This window comes from Saccopteryx leptura, chromosome 5, assembly GCF_036850995.1.
Source record: "Saccopteryx leptura isolate mSacLep1 chromosome 5, mSacLep1_pri_phased_curated, whole genome shotgun sequence".
In the NCBI taxonomy this organism is placed as follows: Eukaryota; Metazoa; Chordata; class Mammalia; order Chiroptera; family Emballonuridae; genus Saccopteryx; species Saccopteryx leptura.
Genome location: NC_089507.1, coordinates 45,106,012 through 45,129,455, shown reverse-complemented (window position 1 = coordinate 45,129,455; position 23,444 = coordinate 45,106,012). Strand labels below are relative to the sequence as shown.

Sequence of the window (23,444 nt, the reverse complement as noted above, 5' to 3'; positions counted from 1 at the left end):
CCAGGAAAGGTGTAAACATCATTCACCTTGTCACATACAAAGCAAAATTAAAAAATAATTCCTATTAATAGGAGAATGAGTCAATATACCACCTGTGTGTACATCAACTCATTAGGAATTACAAAGCCCTTGAAATAAATAAATAAAGTTATACGAGTTAATATCTGAAATTCACAAGATATCAAAATGAGAAAGCAAGACGTGTGTATAATATGACCAACTTTGATTTCGTAAATACACACACACACACAAATCTATGTTCATGCCAAGGTCTCTGAAAAACATGAGTCAGAGAGAACTGAAGAATATCCACTACAGTGTGTGTGTGTGTGTCTGTGGTTTGTGCGTGCAACAGCATGCATGTGTGTATAAAGCCTAGCATTATAAAATCACACTTTGTGTATGTATACACAAAGTAACATCTAAATGAATGGTCTTGACCAAGTAGTTAGTTGAATTTACCTCCAGTGGTAAAGCCAGGTAAACTTTACCTTCATCTTCATACATATTTCTGTAGTATTTTTATTTGATTATAAATCATTCACTCATGTGAACCAGAAAAAAAGTATTGTTGTTTTTTTATACAAGAATATATCAAATGACTTGGTTTTAACTAAATTCATCATTCTGAAATCAGCCATGGACTGTCCATTTTCTCTTAGAGATTTATATGAGCATTCTGCAATCATTGATAGTTGGTGATCAAGTATACTTCTTCGTTAAACAACAGAGCTTTACCAATATTCTGTACAGAATTGTACTTCTTTTTTTTTTCTTTTTCAAGTGAGAGAAGTAGAGATAGAAAGACAGATTCCCACATGAACCCCTACTGGGATCCATCCAGCAAACCCCCCATCTGGGGCCATGCTTGCAACCGAGCTATTTTTAGCACCTGAGGTGGAGTCTCCAGAGAGCTATCCTCAGCATCTGGGCTGATGCATTCAAACCAATTTAGCCATGGCTGTAAGTGGAGAAGAAAGAGAGAGAGAGAGAGAGAGAGAGAGAGAGAGAGAGAGAGAGAAGGTGGGGAAAGGGTAGAGAAGCAGATGGTTACATCTCCTGTGTACTCTGACTGGGAATCAAACCCAGGACATCCACACACCAGTCTGATGCTCTACCACTGATCCACCTGGCCAGGGAATAAATTGTACATTTTTAAAAGATTTTATTTACTGATTTTACAGAGAGAGGGGAGGGGAGGACAAAAAGTTTCAACTTGTAGTTGTTTTACTTTAGTTGTTCATTGATTGCTTGTTGTATGTGCCTTGACCAGGAATACCCAGGGCCTCAAACCAGCAACTTCAGCACTATAGATCAATGTTTTATTCACTGTTCCACCACAGGTCAGGCCTAAATTGTACTTGTTAAAATACAAATTTTACTTAATTAAACCTGAGGCAGGCTGATTAAGTATCCCTTGATTGCTCATGCCCTAATCTCCAGAACATAGTGAATGCTTTACCTCTCATAACGAAAGCAATTTTTACAGATGCCATAAATTAAAGATTTTTGATGATCTTGAATCATCCAGATGGGACTAATTTAATCCAAAGATCTTTAAGAAAGGAAGACAAGTAAGACAATGTCAGACAGGCAATGTGAGGACAGAAATAGAGGTTGGAGTAATGTCATCTCATCTGAAGATGGAAGGATGGGCCACAAGCCATAGAATGCAGGTGGGTTTTTGGAAGATGGAAAAGACAAGGACACAGATTCTTCCTTGAAGCCTCCAAAAAGAAGGCAGCCCTGCCAACGTCCTAATTTTTGGCTTTAAACCTCTATACTTGTAATAGTATAAACTTGTGTCATCTGAGGCCATCATGCCTGTGGTAATTTGATATTAAGAAAATTCAGTTCTGGTCAAGAGTTAGAGAATAAGTGATAATGATCACTCCACTCATCGACTGTAGTTTTTCTCCTTCCTTGTTCAAACACTAGGTTCCTAACAGTGATCCTGATATCCTAATAAAATTTATTTTGAAGTCAAGCTAAATTCAGCACACATGGACTCTACCTTTTAAGCACCAGGCAAGAGGGCAGTAGAAGATTTTGCAAGTGATAGGTGGTTAGCCTTGTCAATTCTCAGACAATAAGATATATTCCCCTGGTTTCATTAGCAGAATAAGAATGAGAAAATTCAAATGAGTAAAATTAAAAGGGACTGTATTTCTATCCCCTTTCTCCCTCTCGCCACTCATCTAACTAAGCCTGGGAACTTGAAAAAACTAAGGACTTAATTTGTATCTTTGTGTCTCTTATTTTGCTGAGAGAACGAAATGGCATTGTATACAAAGCACTTTGCACAATGTTTAGCACTTAGTACTTGTTCAGAGAACATTACTGCTTGAAAAAAAGGTCACATTTTTCTCTAGCAATTTCTCTTTCTTGATTTCGATAAAGAGGAATAAAATCAAGTAGAAGATTTATAATCTATTTTTATTAAACACCCTAAGATACTCTTTTTCAATCAGTTATTTCCTGGGACATAAGCTTCAAAGTCACTCTAGTTGCCACTCCAGTCAGAGAATGAGCTTCCAAATGTTTAATGGTTAATTTGCATCAAATCATTACCTAGCAACCATCACTAATATAAAATTAGATCTGAGTTTCTATAAAAAGTCTATAATCTACTAAAACAATACTGATCAATGTCAGAATTTTAACTCAAAAAAACACATCCAGGGTATCTCAAGAGCTTAAATATGAAGTGTAGAGTATTATTTATTGCTTGGTATTCAGAATTTTATGATTTAGTGTTTTCACCAATAAGCTAAATAGTCTGAGTCATAATATACAGAAAACAATGAAATAATAATAGCAATCTTTTATCAAGCACTAACTGTGCTAGAACCTATTTTATTTCTGTAGTGTGTTGCTTATTTGAATAGTCAAAAATTTTTGAAGTACATTCATTGAAGAAATAAACTAATCATATTTCAAAAGGATTATTCACTTGGCTATTTCTAGTAAACAATGAGTCTCTTAATATTATTATGTATGAAGGAGGGAAAAAGGTCCTGGCTTCCCACTACATAGCCCCCCCACCCCCCATAAAAGGCTCTGATAGGTTGGACCCTCTCAGCTCTGGATCGTCAACACTTTTAGAATCAATGATAATAAGAAGTTTAAAGAACAGCTCCTACTGTGTTCAAGTTACTGCCTGAGGATAAATCATGTATTTCAATATTTTAGAAAATATCATCTGATACCACCAAGAAGAACAAGCTAGTAAAAATCAACCAAGTAATATAACTCATCATAAACTCTTTAATTTTTTTTTTTTCGAATTTTACAGAAAGAGTAAGGGAGAGAGACACACAGTGAGAGAGTAACACTGATTTGTTGTTCCACTTCTTCATGCCATCATTGGTTGATTCTAGTATGTGCCCTGACTGGGGATGCAATCTGCAGCATTGGTATGTTTGACAATGCTCTAACCAACTGAGCTACCTAGCCCGAGCCATAACCTCTTGAAGTTAGTATAAAATCAGTCCTAATCATAAATGTAAGTTAATATTGAGAAATGACAGGGATTGCTAAATCCTAAAGTCCCAGAATAGCATTGTTTCTTGATTTACACTTATCACTCATTGTTATAAAGAGTAACAGATGCCATCTGTTGCAGAGCAGTGATTCATAATTTATGAGACCAAAGATTGTATTGAACCCATTGAATATCAGCATTAACAAATATATAATAAAGTGAAATAAATTCTTAAAGCTTTGCCTCAATAATAACGCCAATAACATTCTTTTACTGGGCTGGCATTATTCTTGAAGTTAAGCTTGGTGAGTCTGGATAAATAGCTCTTGGTGAGTAACAGATAAGGATAAAACCACAATACTATTATAAAAAATACTTTCTGTTAAACTCTGCTATACATAAGTAACTGGCTACAAGTTCTATTAGTGCCTCAGCAATCATAATGAATTCAAGAGAAAAAAAAATCTGAGCGCCTTCTTGTAAAAACAAACGCATTCTGTTTCCAACAAATTTGAATAAAATCATTCTTCAGAGGCTTTCCTGTTATCTTGATTAACTTAACATAGATGAGTTCTCTAAGAAGTAAGAGGAATAAAGGAGAGAGAGAGAGAAAAATCATAATACAGCAAATGGTATCTTCGGCCTTTTATGAGAGATTCATTCTTCTTTCCATAATCCCGTAAGTTTTATTTTTTTAAACTGCAAACAGTTTTGAAATCTGAAAAATCAGTGTTACTGGGTCCTGTACTTATTTTAATGTACTCTAAAAATTGATACCAGCAGAGATTTGCTACAGATATATGAATGTATATAGCAAGGCTTCCAACAACAAATGGTTAGTATGCAGTGAACATAAAAGAAAACTGCATATCCCACCTTCTCTAAAAAGGTTCACTTACTAGCAAATTCAAGATTGGCAAATTGAGAACTCATTAATGAGAAAGGCCATGAAGCTTAAAATCTAGCTATACATGCAAAAAGATTGCTCTTTCAAAATATTGAGATAGTTATTATTTTTGATATCTCAATATTCCCTCATTAATTGCATTAATTATAGGACATATTGAAGGTAAACAAAGACCAAATAATCAAGCAGTCACATTAAGATCATACTTGAATTCTGTATTTTTTTCTGGAAGAATATGAATTAAAATGAGAAACAAGGAATGAATGCCAAATTTCAATTTAAAAGAATATATTAGTATCGTTTATATTTTTGATAGTAAGTCTTTTTTTTTTTTCATCTTCTTCTTTTCCAAGTGAGAGGAGGAGAGATAGAGAGACAGACTCCTGCATGCACCCCCACCAGAATCCACTCAACAACTCCCCATTTGGGGCTGATGCTCTGTCCATCTGGAGCCAGGCTCACAACCAAGCTATTTTTAGCTCCTAAAACGGAGGCTCTAGAGAGCCATCCTCCGCTCCTGAGGCCAGTGTGTTTGAACCAACTGAGTCATGGCTGTGGGAGGGAAAGAGACAGAAAGAGAGGAGAAGCAGATGGTTGTTTCTCCTGTGTGTCCTTACCAGGAATTGACCTCAGGACATTCACAAGCTGGGCTGATGCTCTACAAATGAGCCAATAGACAAGGGCTTATGAGTATGTCTTAATCACCCTTTTTATATCCAGACAACAGAAAAATTACTTTAAAATTTAAAGAAACAGTGTAGCATGATGAAAATACAATTCAACCAGCAATTAAGAAAGAGTCAATGGTTTTAACTATACGCATAATCATTAACTATTTCATTTATTGTTGAGTCTCAGATTCTTTACCTGAAAAAAACAAAAAGAAGCAAACAAAAAAAGAAACCCTAAAAGATATGTTTCTTCCTCTGTTGATGCCTAAAGACACTTGTGAATACTCATGAAGTACAGGTTCAACTATTATTTGTAGAATGAAAAAAAAAGGACATGGTCAGGGTCTACCTGGAAACATTTGAGGAGATTGGCACCTTTTCTGTTGCTATCTATGAGGAGAGAAATGGGCTAGAGGTGAATAAACTAGTACTAAAAGTTAACATCAACAGGAAAGTAAAATATACAACGCCCAAACTCCATGGCAAATTTGGGTGTGATTCATGCAATTACCAGTACTAGTATGTCAAGTCCAAAAAAGGATGCAGATCAGGAAATATTAGTGATAACAGAGCCCGTAGAAACACAGTGGGTGGAGTGTGGCTTTAGATAATTTGCCTGATATGTCTTAGTGTAACTCAGTGTTAAGTAGTGCAACCCTTTAAGATATGTCTGGTTTAAGCACTAATGTCTTTGTAACTAGCTGTGAAAAAAACACAAAATCCAGAAGTGATCTGAAATTTTTAAAAAATATAAAAAATTAAGAAAAAAGTCTTATCTGTAAAAATATGTCATAGTCAAGGACACTAAAGAATGCTATAACTTTATAATGCATAGGGCTCCCCAAATCTTGAGGTAAATTAATAGCACTACAGTGTGTCCGTAAAGTCATGGTGCACTTTTGACTGGTCACAGGAAAGCAACAAAAGATGATAGAAATGTGAAATCTGCACCAAATAAAAGGAAAACTCTCCCAGTTTCATACCTATTCAGTGCAGTTCGATGTGGGCTCACACACAGATTTTTTAGGGCTCCTTAGGTAGCTATCCCGTATAGCCTCTACAGACTCATCACTGACTGATGGCCTACCAGCACAGGGTTTCTCCACCAAACTGCCAGTTTCCTTCAACTGCTTATCCCACCGAGTAATGTTATTCCTATGTGGTGGCACTTTTTTATAAACACACAGATATTCACGTTGCACTTTGGTCACGGATTTGAATTTAGCGAGCCACAGAACACACTGAACTTTCCTCTGTACCATCCACATCTCGACTGGCATGGCCGTGGGCTGCTCCGCTGTATACACGGTGTTACGTCATCACCTGCACATGTGCACATGCTGCCACATTATCCTACAAAAACTGGGAGTGTTTTCTTTTATTTGGTGCAGATTTCACATTTCTATCATCTTTTTTTGCTTTCCTGTGACCGGTCAAATGTGCACCAGGACTTTATGGACACACTATATAATTCCAGACCCCAGTGTGCAATAGCACTGATTGTCAAAATACTTCAAAAATGGGTAAAATTCAAGAGACATATTTCAATGGATAGAATATACTGAGTGTTGCTAATATGAATGTCATTGTACAAAGCTTTTTATGTTTATTTAATATTAATTTTCATGGAAACTGTGAATTAATTATCTTCTCTATTTTTTTAAAATGCAGGGACATTTACAGAGCAATAAAACAACTTTACTATATATAATACAGCTAGGAACTGGAAACTCAGAACTCATATTCTAATATTGTCACTCTTTTTTTAATTTTTAAAAAAAAATTTTTTTATTTATTCATTTTAGAGAGGAGAGACAGAGAGAGAGAAGGGGGAGAGGAGCTGGAAGCATCAACTCCCATATGTGCCTTGACCAGGCAAGCCCAGGGTTTCGAACCGACGACCTCAGCATTTCCAGGTCAACGCTTTATCCACTGTGCCACCACAGGTCAGGCTTAATTTTGTCACTCTTAACTGCTATGTTACCCATTCTCAAAGTCAAAGAAAGGGAAAATGTGGTCGCACCCGACAGAGGGCCTAAGTAATAATCAGAACTATATCACTGTCATAGAGACATACTTAGAAACAGCTACTTCTTTTTTCTCCATATCATGTACTATTCTATTCTGCATTGCCCTATTTTGCAATTACGACAAATATAAAACAAAACACCACAAACTTAGTGGTTTTAAACAATACAAATTGTCAAAATTCCAAAATAAATTTGAAAGAGTCAGCAGAGTTGCGCTCATTCTGGAGGCTCTAGGGGAAAAGGCATTCTCTTGCTCTTCTCAGCTTCGTGGAGACCACCTGTATTACATAGCCAGTGGCTCCTTCTTCCACTGTCAAAACCCATGACTCCAACCTCAGCTTCTGTTGCCCTATCTCTTCTCTCCAACATTAACCCTCTTGCCTCCTTGTTACAAGGATATGTGTGATTAGATTGGGTCTAACTGGATATCCTGAATAATCTCCCCAGTTCAAAACCCTTAATTTAATCCAATTGGCAGATTCACTTTGCCATTTAAAGTAACATATTCATAGGTTCTAGGAATTAGGATATAAGTTCTCTAGGGGAATCATTATTGTGTTCGGCATATAAGTATTTAATAGTGTAAAAGACTTTAGACTGTATAGGAAGGTTTGGGGGAAAAAATTTTGGAACAATTAAAACTTTTTATAACATTCACAGAAATTGTCATGTCTTACCATTGAAAAAATTCCTCAAAAATAAAACAAAAATGTTAAAATTTATATAAATGTTTCCCTTTACAAACTACTCGTTTTCATGAGGTATTATTATGTTGAATATTTAAATAAAGTACTTTCTATGAAAATTGATTATTTTTTCCTTTCATAGCATTTTGATTTTATATCTATTCAGTAAAATTTTGTCTGGTTAAGTAACTCTTTAGAACTAGTACATCATGAATGTTTGCTATGAAGTCTTTTAACAAAAACATTTGGGGGAAAAGAAAAAATCCTAACCTTCACATGTTTTCACAACTTCTCTTTCCATATGCAATATATTTTAAATACAAAACATTATATTTCTTATCTTTTTCCACCTGCTTATGTTATTCAATTTGAGTACCTTATAAAAATTTCTTGAACTATGTTTAAGTGCATAACTTCAAAATCTTATTATTTCAAATAAAGCAAATGAGTATGCATAAACTGATACCTCAAACTTTATTTATACCTATAAATAATATTTTCTTTCTAAACCTAATGTTTTGTTAACTATTGCAATCCAATTCATCTTGTTCCTTACATTTATCATCTAAGCATACATTTACAAATTATTAATTTATTATAAATATATAAATCTTATTTAGGTGTTGATGTCATTTGAAATTTGGTTTAGTTTGATATATGCTTCCCTTTATGCTTCTGTAGTATTATGCAATATTTTCTACAGTGTGTATTTAAAACGGAATGTCAGTGTATTCAATTTCATTCCCCAAGTATAGTGTGATTCTTAATAAATCTTAGAAACTTGAAAGAAATTGCTGTTTTTTATCAATAGTATCAATAGCATTAATTGTTAGTTCATATCTTTCCAAGTAAATTTCCCCCACTGTAACTGGGCTGGAGTCATGCGGATTTTCCCTCAGATATTTAAACAGGCCAAGCTCTCTTCAAACTCAGGGTCTTTGTAGCTGACAATCTCTATGTTTTGATATTTTTTTCCCCAGGCTGTTTGCCTGACTTTCGTATTCTCACTCTTTACATCTCAAATATCCTCTTATGAATGGTCTTTCATCACCTTACATAAGCTGACCTTTTCATAACTCTTGATGCCATACAATCATGTTTATTTTCTTCTTGCATTCTGTCATTGATAAATATATTTATTGGTTCATGTGTTTATTATTTACCTCAGTCACAAAAACCGCCAGTTCCATAGAGCCAAAATCTATTTTCCTCAAATACTTAACATAGTGAATGACCCACACAGAGTAGGCACTGATAAATTTCTACTGGAAGAATTATTGTTGGTACAAAAAGTTATTGCTATCTTTTGAAATAATATATATATATATAATTTTATATATATAATTTTATATATAATATAATTTAGAGTGCTTTTACATCTATTAGCATTGGTTAGATCTAAACTTTAGAATAACACTTGTAAACTGAAGTATCTTCAGAAGCCAAGAGTCATTTTAAATGATTATAGTGCACCCAGGATAAACACAGTCAGTGCTAGAAAATAAAGCAAAAAGAAAACAACCAAGCCAATTTAAAAGAGGCAGTGCCTACTCATCTCTAGTCTACTACTGCCTAAAAAAAAAGCATGCTGAGTGTTGACTTCATGTGAAATCTGACTTTTCAGTTGTCAGAGAGGCCAAAGGAATTCCTCTGCACACTGAATCTGGCCCACAGCCACGAACCTGCAGTCCTTGCTCTAAAATCCACTGAGGTTTCTGAGGCTGCCTAATCACACGTAGGTTCTTTGCCAGCCCATTCTCCTTCCATGGAAACAACCCCTCGATCCTAGATTGCATGCAGTCGTGATGGTCCAACCCAGATTATGACAGGAATTAGATTAGATATATGATTTTTGGAACTGATTCATTGGAAAACAGGGTCCTTAAGAGACTGTCTGACATTTCTTGTTCTCAAGCACGGGATCTCATTTTTTTGGACCTGTTTTGCATCTTTCTTTCCATGGATTCTCTGTATCCCCCTCAAAAATGCTTCTTCTTGTAACTTAAACTAGTCAAAATTGGTTTTTAAAGATTTCCAAACATGTCTTATTAATATATCAGTAAATCACATTCAGAAAGTTCACTACCTCTGTGCTCCACACTGCGATGCCTATCAGGTCCCAGAGGAATCAGCATACAGGAAGTCCATGATTGCTACCCTGTGCTTTGTATTTTATACAGACACCAAACTGCTTTCATTTTACATTTACCAGTTTCTGATCCTGCTTCGTCCTGTCTGCTAAAAATGATTGCCCTACTCACTAAAGTCTATATATTCTTTAAGATTCAGCTCCAGGGTCATCATTAGAAAGCACTGCCTGAAGATACGACCCTCTACCCCATATACACATTCACTTGGGATGGGCACGCCCTCTCTGTAAACTGCTACTATGAACTGCTCCATTGCTTTGCTGAACTAGTAACATTGTAACTCTGAGAGTTTGATCCCCATTTATCCTAGCTTTCTACCCTAATATTTCGCATAGTTCTTAATCTATAATAGATGTTGAGCGATAGAATGAAGATAAAAATGAGAGATATTGAAAGTAAATAATATAACGTCGTTGGGAATACTTTCCACGAACATATGAAACAGCTAGACAAAGGTATTAGGGAGTTTAGAAGGAGAAATCTCCAAGAAAATATAGTCCACCTATCCTTCCTGGTTTTTAAAGTGATGACAGCAATTTTTATGAATATATATTTTGGGAATACAAAGTTTAAATACTAAGTAACCACTGATCCTTTTGCAAAAGCTTTATGGACAATCTGGTGCAAGAAACTGTGAAGTAGAGAGAAACTATGTATTTGACAGAGAAAGAAAGTGGTATGAGAGAAAATGAGAAAAAGAGAAAGAAATATTGTTGCTTTTGTTATAGCATTTTAAAAAGAATTTAGATAACTGGCACTCCTCATATAAAAGGAGTAATATTTAAGGGCCAATACTTGCTATGTTTAATGGAGGCATTGGAAGACTTTGAAAAACAAATTAAGTGCTAGTAGCATTGAAGGATATTATCTCAATCACCAAGCAATTTGAAAAAACTAATATTCATATAATCTATATTTTTACCATAGTTCTTCCCTTTGATAAGGTATTGTTTGTAGACAAGAATTTCTTATATTTATTATTTTAGTAATGAATTTAATATTTCTGGAGCTATTTTAACTAAATTTCATTTTTTCTTTCAATCATTCAATATATATGTGTTTAATTTTTTTCAATACATCGGAAACTGAAATAGGTATTGAGGCATATTAGAAATCAGATTATTTCTTGACATTTCTATGATATTTTAAAAATTAAACATATGGGCTCATTTCAGTACAATGAGTTTTTAAATATGTGATTACTTATTTATAGAGTAGGAACCAAAGTGTGCGTATATTGAAATATGCATTCATTGAACATTAGTTGCCAAAATGTAGTTATTTATAATTAAATAGTTAAAAGACTCTTGTCTGTTTAAATGCTAAAAGTGTAATGCATTTTTCTTATAGTTAAAAAACTAATTTAAGAGACTATATAAGTATTTGTAAATATTAATTTTCTAATAATACTTATTTTACATATCTTTCCATAAAGACAGCCAGCCACCTACATAACTCTTCAGATGGCTAATGTAATTGGAGAGAAAGTCTATAAATGCTTTAACATAATAAGATATTTTTAATCTAATGCTCATTTCTTGGGGCTCTCAAAATTGCATACTCCCCCCTCCTTTCCTGAAGAAAACCCACCATGACAGAAGGTTGTTAGAATAAGTAATATGTGCTTTGTATTTCTGAAAGGAAGAAACAAAGGACTGAAGAAAAAGCTAGAGTATGAGAGAAGACAAGCACTTTTTGAGTTTAATGTGCGTGAAATTGTATGCCTTGGAAGAAAGACAAATTGTCAGAAGGATAAAAAGATCCTTTGCTCAGAAATACTCTGTGTAGGTGGTTATTTGTTTTATTGCTTTGTCCCTAAAGCAAGTCATCCCTGCATACTGACTAAATGAGGAAGCTCTACTTAAAGATGCCAGAATTTCAAACCCAAATCACACCAGAAGGGATGGCGGCGGGAGGACGAGGAAGGAGGATAGGAGAGCAAAAATGTGGCATTGGTAAACACTAAGGTTTTACCTCTGGAATAACGAGGCCATCTCCTGGGGAAAAAATACTACTAAGGAGAAATATCAAATCTCAAAGAAAATGTAAAGGCTATAATAAGTCACTCTGGAACTAAGGTGTGACAGGAACAGAGAAAAGTATTGATTCATCTGTCCTAAATTTGGTCACAAATAGGATATCTGTGAACCCAAATAAGAAAATAAGGACAGGAGGAAAAAATTAAGACAAAAAAGGTCAACTAGATGATTCCGAAAAATTAAGTACAAGACACTCAAAGAGGTGGCCTCACTAAATTGTTTATAATCATTATTTTGTTATTTTATTTCCTATCAATATCTTTTCTAAAATGTCATACTGATTACTTAGTAAGTTAAATAATGTCTCACGACTAGAGTGTACATCTGAAATTAATATAAAACTGTATGTTGACTGCAACTGAAAAAAAAATGGCTTCAATTAAAAAAAAAAAGTCATATATTTGTTTGATTCAGTCTAAGATTCCTCTAAAGCTGCCATTGTTAAATTATGTACCTATTCACTGACTTTTAAAAATCTGTTTAAAAAATATTGCAAGCTTATTTATCATCAGTACTTTTAACTTTATTTTTCCTGTGTAATACAAACCATTTGTTTAATTTTTCTTTGTTACCCCAATATGCTTAAATATCATTAATGCTGATGTTTTCCTACATAATTTAGTGTTTTCTTTATTTCCATTTTTTCTGTATTTTTCTATGGAAAAATATCACCTTCAAAATCAATATTACCATGGAAACACATGCACAGGGGTTGTAGAAAGAAAGACCAAAAAAACAATTATATTATCCATATGCCACTATTAAGAAAACATTTATACATTCTAACTACATCACTATATACACTGAAGTTTGTTGTCTTAAATTAAAAAATGAAATTGGATATTACTGAATTACATAAGAAATATAAATTATTCTTTGTTTATTCAGTTCAATTAGAATTTTTTTTCAAAAATTAATATAGTCTAATAATACAATAGGGATATTTTAGCAAACATAATAAGTACAAGGATTTTATTTTATGATAGAGGTAACTGAAATGTCTTAATTCACTACTTTGCTAAGTGTCATTCTTAACAGTGGGTAGCATTTTTATGGAACAAACTAGTATCTGCCATAAAGCTTTATCAGGTGTTTGGGGAAAAAAAGTTTGCAGTGATTTAACTGCTAGAAGATAGACATACAAACCTCTTAAAAGCATATAGCGAAAGAACAAAGAAAAAGGGCCTGGCCCTGGAAGCACTTGCTTTCACCATGTGCCATGTTTCCTAATGAAAATAACTCATGTAAATAGAAAGAAAAAAAATCTATGAGGAGAACTATTGATGGGTCCTTAAGAACAGGTACTGATGACAACTCAAATCTTGGCTCTGTCATTTTCTAGCTATTCTACACTTTCCAAGAGACATTTACTTATCCAATGAGGCCTCAGTTTCCTCTCCATGAAAATGATGATCCCTCTAACAGTGAGGATATTGTGAGAATGAAATAAAATAATGTATGTAAATGGTTAACTCGTGTTGTAAATGACATATAGTGTCAATAAATAATAGCTATTATAAGTCAGTGGATCATTTCAACATTGGAAAAATGTATTTGTTTCATGTTAGAGACAAGAAAAGGAGCTTAGCTTGATCAAAATCATAATTGATTACAGATCAGGGAAGGTCTATATAGTGAGATCCAGAAAATTTTCATAGCTTACTTGAACTTAAAGACTCAGGCTGTCTGTTAAGTAACCAGATCATATTCTAAAAACAGATTTCCTGATCTCTGGTCATCTTTCTACTAAACCAACCTACCTTTTAAATGAGTCCCTACAATTCATTTGAATGTTTATACTTTATTTGCTTTTTTAAAATCAAGTTGAATTTACTGTAGAAATTACCAATTATACTTTAAATTAAAACACACTAAAGATAATTTAGACAAAGCAATCACGCTACTCCATATAAATTAAACTGGTTTATAAATGGCCAAGGGGGTTATACCTAAGTTAATTTTCTTAATAATAAAAAAAAAATCAGATACATGTTTTAATATAATAGAAATACAATCCTAAAACAATCAGTAAATATTCAGGATTACCAGAAACCTGCAAATATAAGACAGTGAGGTATCAAATTGTCCATCTCTGGAAATACATAAAAGAGAAAGGAAGTAAATCATTATCCTTTTATGCAAACATGATGAAGTTCTTAATTCTACTTAAATAAGTAGATTCTTCAGAATGAGTTTGGCAGAAGACTGGATAGAGTACTTATCCACAAAAAATTCTGAAGAAATACAGAAAATTGAAGAGATAGCTGTAAAATTCTTTAACTTTTAAATATTGTGAAAAAAGACCTATAATTTGACTTTCCTACTTCAGCTTATTTCAAAATATGACTGTAAGGTTCCTAAGACTGTCATTAAAAATGAGGTTTACCTATATATTAGTGTATATTTTTATAAAAATGCCTTAAGAAATAACTATTCTATATTTTCCACAAAGATCTCATCATGAAATCCAAATATAACTGTCACAGTTCCAAAATGGACTTCAAATATTGTTTTTTTTTTTTAAAACTGTTACAAATTAACAATAAACGGTCAGTACGAGCTCACATTTTCATAGAAAGGTCCCTGAGATAACACATATAAGAAACTTAACCTCAGTTAAATTTCAATCAAACCTACACACTTATGTTTTTTTTTTTATAACAAAGAATATTGGCTTTATAAACTTCCCTAATCAAGTGCACCAGAAATAAAGCAAAAATAAGTTTTTTTCTCTTGATTGCTTTCATTGTTATTTTTAAATCTCAGTTCATTTCTTGCTGGTCTCATTACTCACTTATAGCTCGTGAGGAACGTGCTGCTTTTTCAATAAGCAGAAACAAGGGAAGCCCATAGCCATCCCCTGGCATAATCATTTTGCTAATCCCCAGATACTTTGCTGCTTCTTCTCAGATGTCAGAGAAGTTGGAGCTTTGGTTTTGTTTTATGATCTCAGGTGTTTTATACCTCTGGGGTAAGCTGAATATTTAATAGGAGAATACAGGGTTTCCTGAGCGAGCTTTACTAAGGAACCTCATGAATAATGGACTAGATAGCTTAAAAATATTTTTATTTGAGATGGTGACATTTCCCTTGGGTAAAGAAGTCAGAAAATGTTTCATTTTTGACTGTTTGATTCTTCATTATTCCTGAGGAAAAAAAAATAAGTTGTTGGTATATTCTATATCTGAAATAAAGGTTGCAGCAAAGACCCACTTCTTGTGGCTGTTAAAAGATACATTTAAAAAGAGTGCTTTAATTCAAGGAATCCTTGTATTTTCTTTTCTGCTCTCTCTTGAGAAATATATTTTTATTTCTGAAATAAGGACAGCACAAATTCAAAACTAAAAAAAAACACCCTAAAATTACCGGGGTTTTTTTCATATAATTTATGTAATCATTTCTATGTTTTTATAGAGAATTGTCACTGCAAGCAAAACAAAACTTAGTATTTATTTGTACAGGGAAATTATAAGAATATACATACTGTAAGGGACACATTCATACTGCACTTCCAGGTATTTGTAGGTTCCCGGACACGGGTCTGGAAAGACGTCAGGACCTGCCACAACTGCACACTGGGTCCTGTTATTGCACCTGAAATCAAAAGATAAGAAGAGAAGAGATAATATGCTTATGCAAAGTTAAGTCATTATTAACATCAATACTAGATTTATTTTGGTTCCTGTTACACATATTTAAATGAGGTTTTTATCAATTTAAGATTTTAGACTTATTAAGGGAATTCTGTCATATACTTTAAAATAATATAGACATGAAAATCAATACATTCAGTTTACTTGTATCAATTCATTTAATATTTGATTGAACACAGCAGGATTTTGAGTTGGAATTAATTAGTGGCTAAGCAAAGCTCCCTGGTACATAGAATATTGCCAATGTACAGGCAGGTAAGGAGAACTACTTAGTAAGAAAGATTTCATTATAAAATAAAATGAAGAAAATATAACCACAGTTTTATCAGGAAGTTATAAAGTAAATTCATTGATTATTATGAAAATTAATTTAAAGGCAATAAAATATAGTTGTAAAAAGCTTTTTGCCAAATCTAAAAAAATAATAAGTTAATATTTAAATATATATAAAATTAATATACAAATTCACACAATAAACCCATGAGTAAAACCATTTTTAAGAATTAATACTCCACAACTTTTCTAACACTTAACACTTGTCTTGTTGATAATAATCATTTTAACAGGTGTGATGTGGTATCTATAGATAATTTTGATTTTCCTTCCCTTAACAGCTAGTGAAGAGGAGACAAATAAACCCTCATTCAGTGCTGGTGGGGATTTAAACTGGCATAGCCACTATGTCAAATAGTATGGAGGTTCCTCAGAAAATTAATAATAGAGTTACCATATGACCCAGCAATACTTCTTCTGGGTATCCACCCAAAAAACTTGATGACATTTATTTGCAAATATAAATTCACACCATATATTCTTTCCTTTATTATTCACAGTGGCCAAGACATAGAAACAACCAAAGTGTCCTTCAGCAGATAATTGAAAAGAAGATGTGGTACATATACACAATAAAATACTACTCAGCCATAAGAAAAGATAAAACAATGCCATTTGAGACAACATAGATGTACTTTGAGAATATCAAGCTAAACAGAGTAAGCCAGACAGAAAAAGTAAAGAACCATATGATTTCACACATATGAGAGATAGAAAACTGGAAGCAACAAATAAAAAATGAAAAACAACAAACAAAAGCTCATAGACGCAGACAACAGTATGGTGGCCATCACCATGTGGTGATGGGAAGAGACATGACTTTGGATGTAAACACATAAAGTAATCTGGTATTCTACAGATGATGTATTATAGAATTATACACCTGAAACCTATATAATTTTATTAACCAATGTTACCTTAATAAATTTAATTTGAAAATAAATAAAAGGGTGATTCTCATTTTCTTGTATTCACCTGAATGAGAGTAAGATTACAGATTGCCATTCACAAATGCCAATATCCCAGAATTTAAAATAACTTTAAATGCCCAAGGAGAATAATCAAACATTACTATTGACACAAATGCAAACTAGAAGTCTTTTGTGGCAACAGGGCTAAACAGAACTGGGCTAAACTAATTTAATCATGGGTAAATACATGTAAAAAAATCCTACTCTGAAAAAGACACCCACTTCAGAGTGGCATAGTAAATTTTACTAAGAAACCTTGTAGATTCAATAATTCATCAATTCGTAAAGATTTCTGTGGATAAATAATGATTCATCCCACCCAAAATATTGGCACTAAGAGTACAGGATGAGACACTCAAGTAATCTTCTATTTATGTTCTTGTTTATTCTTCTCAGAAATATTATATCTCAGGGCTAGATTTTTGTGTTACTTTCTTAAATAGATGTTTCATTCTCTGAAATAACCTATATTCCTATTTTCTGCTAGAATACTGCCAGAGTAGGGAGCATTTAGGGTAAAATGTTTTGTGTTTACTCAAGGCTACGATTCATCAGGCTTAATGAGGATTTTATTTAGTCCCTAAGTTCAAATTGATTCTTTAGTGAATGTCTTAAGTGTAAAAATATATATATTCTATGTTATGAGTAAAATATTAATAAAAGCCAATATTTTATATACATCTTGCAATTTTGCATTACACTTAATTCTGAGGGTTAAGCATAGTCTAAGGTTCTTTTGTATAGATTTAATGTCTGAGAATGACTATCAGAAATTAACCTGTACAATAACATTAATGTACATGTGGTTGTCCTCATACATGCACTGAAAACAGGTAGCTTGACATTTTGGTGTATCCACATTTTGAAAGCTAGTAGTATATCTCTATTACATAAAAAAACAACAACTTGAAGTCATCTCAAATTAAAAGGTATTTTTCTTTTGCAGTTAAAGTAATATAAGTTTTACATCATACCTTAAAAAATAAACTCATTAATTTATCTGAGGATTTTATATAATATACAGCTATATAGACTCAGTTATTTCTATAATTATTAAAGAAAATTAGCTATTATCAGGAACACATTTGAAGTAGCAATGACAACAGTTCAAGAACACACAATTAAATTTGATGATATTTAAATATTCTGTAAATATAATATCATTATTAATCTCCAGTGTTTGGATTATAGTTATTTTACTTCTTATGATCAACCATTTTCTCCTAATTACTAATTACAGATATGTTAATAAAATAATAAAATTCATTTAGAAAATGTGTCCTTTCTTGTAATTTTTAGATATAACTGTTTAATTACAAATTATTTATTATTTAAGCAATCAATGTTTAATATCAACAAATCAGATTACTATCCATTTATAAGTAGGGCATAAAGGTTAAAATTTATAATTATGAATGTGGTTATTTCATGGATACTGTCTTGAATAAAGAAAATTGAATATTTTCAAGGGTTTAATTTGGTATAGACTGAATTTAAATATACAATGTAAACACTATACACATCCATCCATCCATCCATCCAATTATCTAAACATGTGCCTCAACCAATTTACATATTATTTACATTTTAAAAATACTAATGATTTATGTATACATAAGAAAATTAAATGAGCAAACATTTATTATAAATGAGACAATGTTGTGAGTCCTAGTTATCTTTTTTTTTTTGTATTCTTCTGAAGTTGGAAACGGGAAGACAGTCAGACAGACTCCCGCATGTGCACGACCGGGATCCACCCGGCACGCCCACCAGGGTGGGATGCTCTGCCCATCTGGGGCATCATTCGCAACCAGAGCCATTCTAGCACCTGAGGCAGAGGCCACAGAGCCATCCTCAGCACCCAGGCCAACTTTGCTCCAATGGAGCCTTGGCTGCAAGAGGGGAAGAGAGAGAGAGAGGAAGAAGAGGGCTAGGGGTGGAGAAGCAGATGGGTGCTTCTCCTGTGTGCCCTGGCCAGGAATCGAACCCAGAACTCCTGCACACCAGGCTGATGCTCTACCACTGAGCCAACCAGCCAGGGCCGAGTCCTAGTTATCTTAATGTTAACCAATGAATCAAGAAAGGCTTGTAGCCTGATCAGGTGGTGGCACAATGGATAGAGCATCAGCCTAAGGCACAGAGGACTCAGTTCAAAACCAGGAGATTGCCAGTTTGAATACAGGCTCATCCACTTTGAGCACAGGTTCATCAGCTTCAGTGTGGGGTCATACACCTGACCCCATGGTCACTGGCTTGCACCCAAAGGTGACTGGATTGAGCAAGGGGTCATTGGCTCAGCTAGAGTTCACTGGTCAAGGCACATATGAGAAAGCAGTCAATGAACAAGAAAGGTGCAACAACTAGGAGTTGATGTTTCTCATCTCTCTCATCTGTCTATCTCTGTCTGTCCCTCTTTCTCTCTCTCTCTCTCTCTTGCTAAAAAAGAAAGCCTGATTTTATGAATTTGACTCCACAGGCAAGAGAAGTGAAGGCAAAAATTAATGAATGGGACTACATCAGACTAAGAAGTTTTTGCTCAGCAAGAGAAACTGATAACAAAATAAACAGAAAGCCAACTAAATGGGAAATGATATTTTCAAACAACAGCTCAGATAAGGGCCTAATATCCAAAATATACAAAGAACTCATAAAACTCAACAACAAACAAACAAACAATCCAATAAAAAAATGGGAAGAGGATATGAATAGACACTTCTCCCAGGAAGAAATACAAATGGCCAACAGATATATGAAAAGATGCTCATCTTCTTTAGCTATTAGAGAAATGCAAATCAAAACGGCAATGAGATACCACCTCACACCTGTTCGATTAGCTGTTATTAGCAAGACAGGTAATAGCAAATGTTGGAGAGGCTGTGGAGAAAAAGGAACCCTCATCCACTGTTGGTGGGAATGTAAAGTAGTACAACCATTATGGAAGAAAGTATGGTGGTTCCTCAAAAAACTGAAAATAGAACTACCTTATGACCCAGCAATCCCTCTACTGGGTATATATCCCCAAAACTCAGAAACATTGATACGTAAAGACACATGCAGCCCCATGTTTATTGCAGCATTGTTCACAGTGGCCAGGACATGGAAACAACCAAAAAGCCCATCAATAGATGACTGGATAAAGAAGATGTGGCACATATACACTATGGAATACTACTCAGCCATAAGAAATGATGACATCGGAACATTTACAGCAAAATGGTGGGATCTTGATAACATGATACGAAGCGAAATAAGTAAATCAGAAAAAAACAGGAACTGTATTATTCCATACGTAGGTGGGACATAATAGTGAAACTAAGAGACATTGATAAGAGTGTGGTGGTTATGGGGGGGAGGGGGGAATGGGAGAGGGAAAGGGGGTGGGGAGGAGCACAAAGAAAACAAGATAGAAGGTGACAGAGGACAATCTGACTTTGGGTGGTGGGTATGCAACATAATTGAACGACAAGATAACCTGGACTTGTTATCTTTGAATATATGTATCCTGATTTATTGATGTCACCCCATTAAAAAAATAAAATTATTAAAAAAAAGAAAAAAAAAAAAAGAAAGCCTGATATGATGGTGTATGGGATGAGGAATATAAACCAAAACATGCTATACCAATAAATACTGCAGTAATTGTTATCGTTGTTTTACAGAAAACAAAAATGATTTACAATAATCACTTTTCAAAACAATTTAGTACTCTATTACTATTTCTATGTCAAATACTTTTTTATAAACTAAGATCCTGAAAAAAAAAAAAAAAAGAAAGATAAACAATCTCTGGAATATTATTGCTGTATAAGATACATTATAAATTGATTATTTAAAGGCTAGTAACAGTTTTTAAACAGGAGTTTAAAGGTTGGTCCTTTTTCTTTATGGTTTCAATTGTGAGTCAAAATAAAATTATCTTTAGTATTAAAGATTATTGAACAAGCTACACCAATCAGACAATTATATTAAAGTTGCTAAAAGTAAATTCTCTCAAAAATAATATAGATGAGACCCTTCCTGGAAGCTCAGTTAAAGTGTTATTCTATATGACAAGTTTGCAGATTCGGTCCCAGGTCAGAGCACATACAAGAATCAACCAATGAATGCTAAATAAGTAGAACAAGCCTGACCTGTGGTGGCACAGTGAATGAAGCGTCGACCTGGAAATGCTGAGGTCGCCAGTTCAAAGCCCTGGGCTTGCCTGGTCAAGGCACATATGGAAGTTGATGCTTCCTGCTCCTCCCCCCTTCTCTCTCTCTCTCTCTCTCTTCTCTTAAATGAATAAATAAAAAATATACATAAAAAATAAATAGAACAATATGATCTCTCCCTTCTTCTCTCTAAAATCAATAAATAAAAATTAAAATATATAAATGATAAAGTAAAACAAAATGAAAACTTTCATGAGCTTTAAACTGATATTTACTTTTACTATAAATTAAGGGGAATTTGAATATCCCTGATATTAAGACACTTTTTATCAATCCACAATATAGGATGGGGAAAGACTGCAATACGATGGTCAAATGCATCATAATTAATAGTCATAGAGAAAAATCTCATAATCTTATAGAGGTATTAAGAATAACTGACATTGATAAGTGTTTCTATATTTTCATCAGAATCATTACAAAATAAAAACTTTTCTACCTCAACAATTGACAATTTGCGAATAAAGTATAAGCTGTAATATGACAAATACCAGATAGAATTCTCAGAGAAATCTCTAAGAGCTCAGTCTTCATATACATTACATGAGGGCCATTTATATTAACTACCTCCCAAAGTTAATATGATCACAAAAATGCACTAGAAAAAGATGTAAATTATCAATAAATATCCTAACTATACATTTTGTTGTTGTAGTTATAATTTTGTCGTTAATATTAATTATGTTTCATCATGGGTTAAGAACAATTTATTCTAGATAGACCAAGTCTTTGAGAGAAATTTACAATACAGAAGTGATGCACAGAAAATCTCACAAATTATTTTGAGTGTAGAAAGAAAAAAAGCAGATTCACATTAAAAACAAACAAACAAACCACAAGCCACATAATTAGCTGTATACAAATTACTTTACCTGGGATACCCTAAAATAAATCCAAGATTTATAGTAACAATGTCCTATATATTTGTGTAAGCCCTAAAACTTAGAAGGCGTGTCCACAAATAATTTAATACTTGTTTCTTCTTTTCTGAGATGAATATTACTACTGTCAACTTTATAGAGAAGGTAATAGATATGGAGATATTAAATAACTTTTCAGAATCTCAGTAATGAAATAATAGTCACTAGACTCCAGAACAGTGACCTGAAAGCCACATTACTGTTGTCTTGCAAGAGCATGAGTCATACATTTTATGGTCACTCTGGGAAACTGATTTAATTCATTCTGGTAGATTCTCAGGAGTACTGTGATGATCTGATGAGGTAAAGACCAGCTGTGAAATATCTAAGTGGCCCAGGATTCATTCAATCATTGTGTGGATCAGACATTCCAAGCAGGTTCTGAATTTAAAATAACATTACGTAGCCAGGTCTTCTCAATCCAAATTGGCATACACCAATCGGAAAGATCAATCTCTGAACATAAGGTGAAAGGAGTTAATGAATATTTATTTATACATAGATTGTTCTAAAAGAAAAAAAAATAGAAAACATGCCAAACATACCATTTTAATTCAAACCACATATATACTGCCCAATTAAGTATAGTTGCCATCTATCAATCAAGTCTATTTAATAAATGTTAATGTGTTGAATGTTATTATTAGCAGTAATGTTAAAGCAATATTGTTTAACAAAAATAGATGTCTTAGGATGACTGCCAGGGAAGAGACACATAATCACAGGATTAGTAATAGAATTCAGAATCATTTGCTGCTAACATATTCCTTCCAATATGGCTCATAGCAGTAAGAACAAAATTAGTTAAATATGATAATGAAAAAGTAATCTCTGAGTAAAAAGTTCCTCTATTTGCCACAACATACAGCAGTATATATTAACAATTATATTGCTGGGTTTACAAACTATTCAGGTAAATTCTTATACAAAAACAATGGGTCTTTGTCCCGTTAAATTCAATAAAGTAACATATTTTAACTTCCATTATCCAGATAAAAATTAGCAGGCTTTATCTCATGTTTGGTTATAACATTTATAGATAAAGCATATAAAAGCTTTAAACAGAACTCTATTTTAAAACATTCTCACATAATAGACATATAAGGATGGTACTGGTTGGTTCCACAGCTCTGGTTATCAAAAATGGTAACATTAAAATAATGTAACTGTCTGGCCTGTGGTGGTGCAGTGGATAAAAAGCCTAGACCTCGAATGCTGAGGTCGCCAGTTCGAAACCCTGGGTTTGCCTGGTCAGAACACATATGGGAGTTGATGCTTCCTGCTCTTCCCCCCTCTTTTGCTCTCTTCCTCTCTCTCTCTAAAAATGAATAAAATAAAAAAAAGTTAAAAATAATTTAACTAAAAAATGCTGTATTTATGTAATAAGAG

At 33.4% G+C, this 23,444-nt stretch overlaps 1 protein-coding gene across 5 annotated transcripts in view; it reads right to left on the bottom strand.

The window, feature by feature from the left end:
* The window catches only part of ADGRL3 (adhesion G protein-coupled receptor L3), an 838,394-nt gene that overhangs the window by 335,390 nt on the left and 479,560 nt on the right, over window positions 1-23,444 (bottom strand). For all 5 annotated transcript variants that reach the window (XM_066386326.1, XM_066386327.1, XM_066386329.1 and 2 more), the window contains exon 6: window positions 15,452-15,561. In XM_066386326.1, the coding sequence (XP_066242423.1) occupies window positions 15,452-15,561 (110 nt within the window). The remainder of the gene's footprint in view (window positions 1-15,451; window positions 15,562-23,444) is intronic.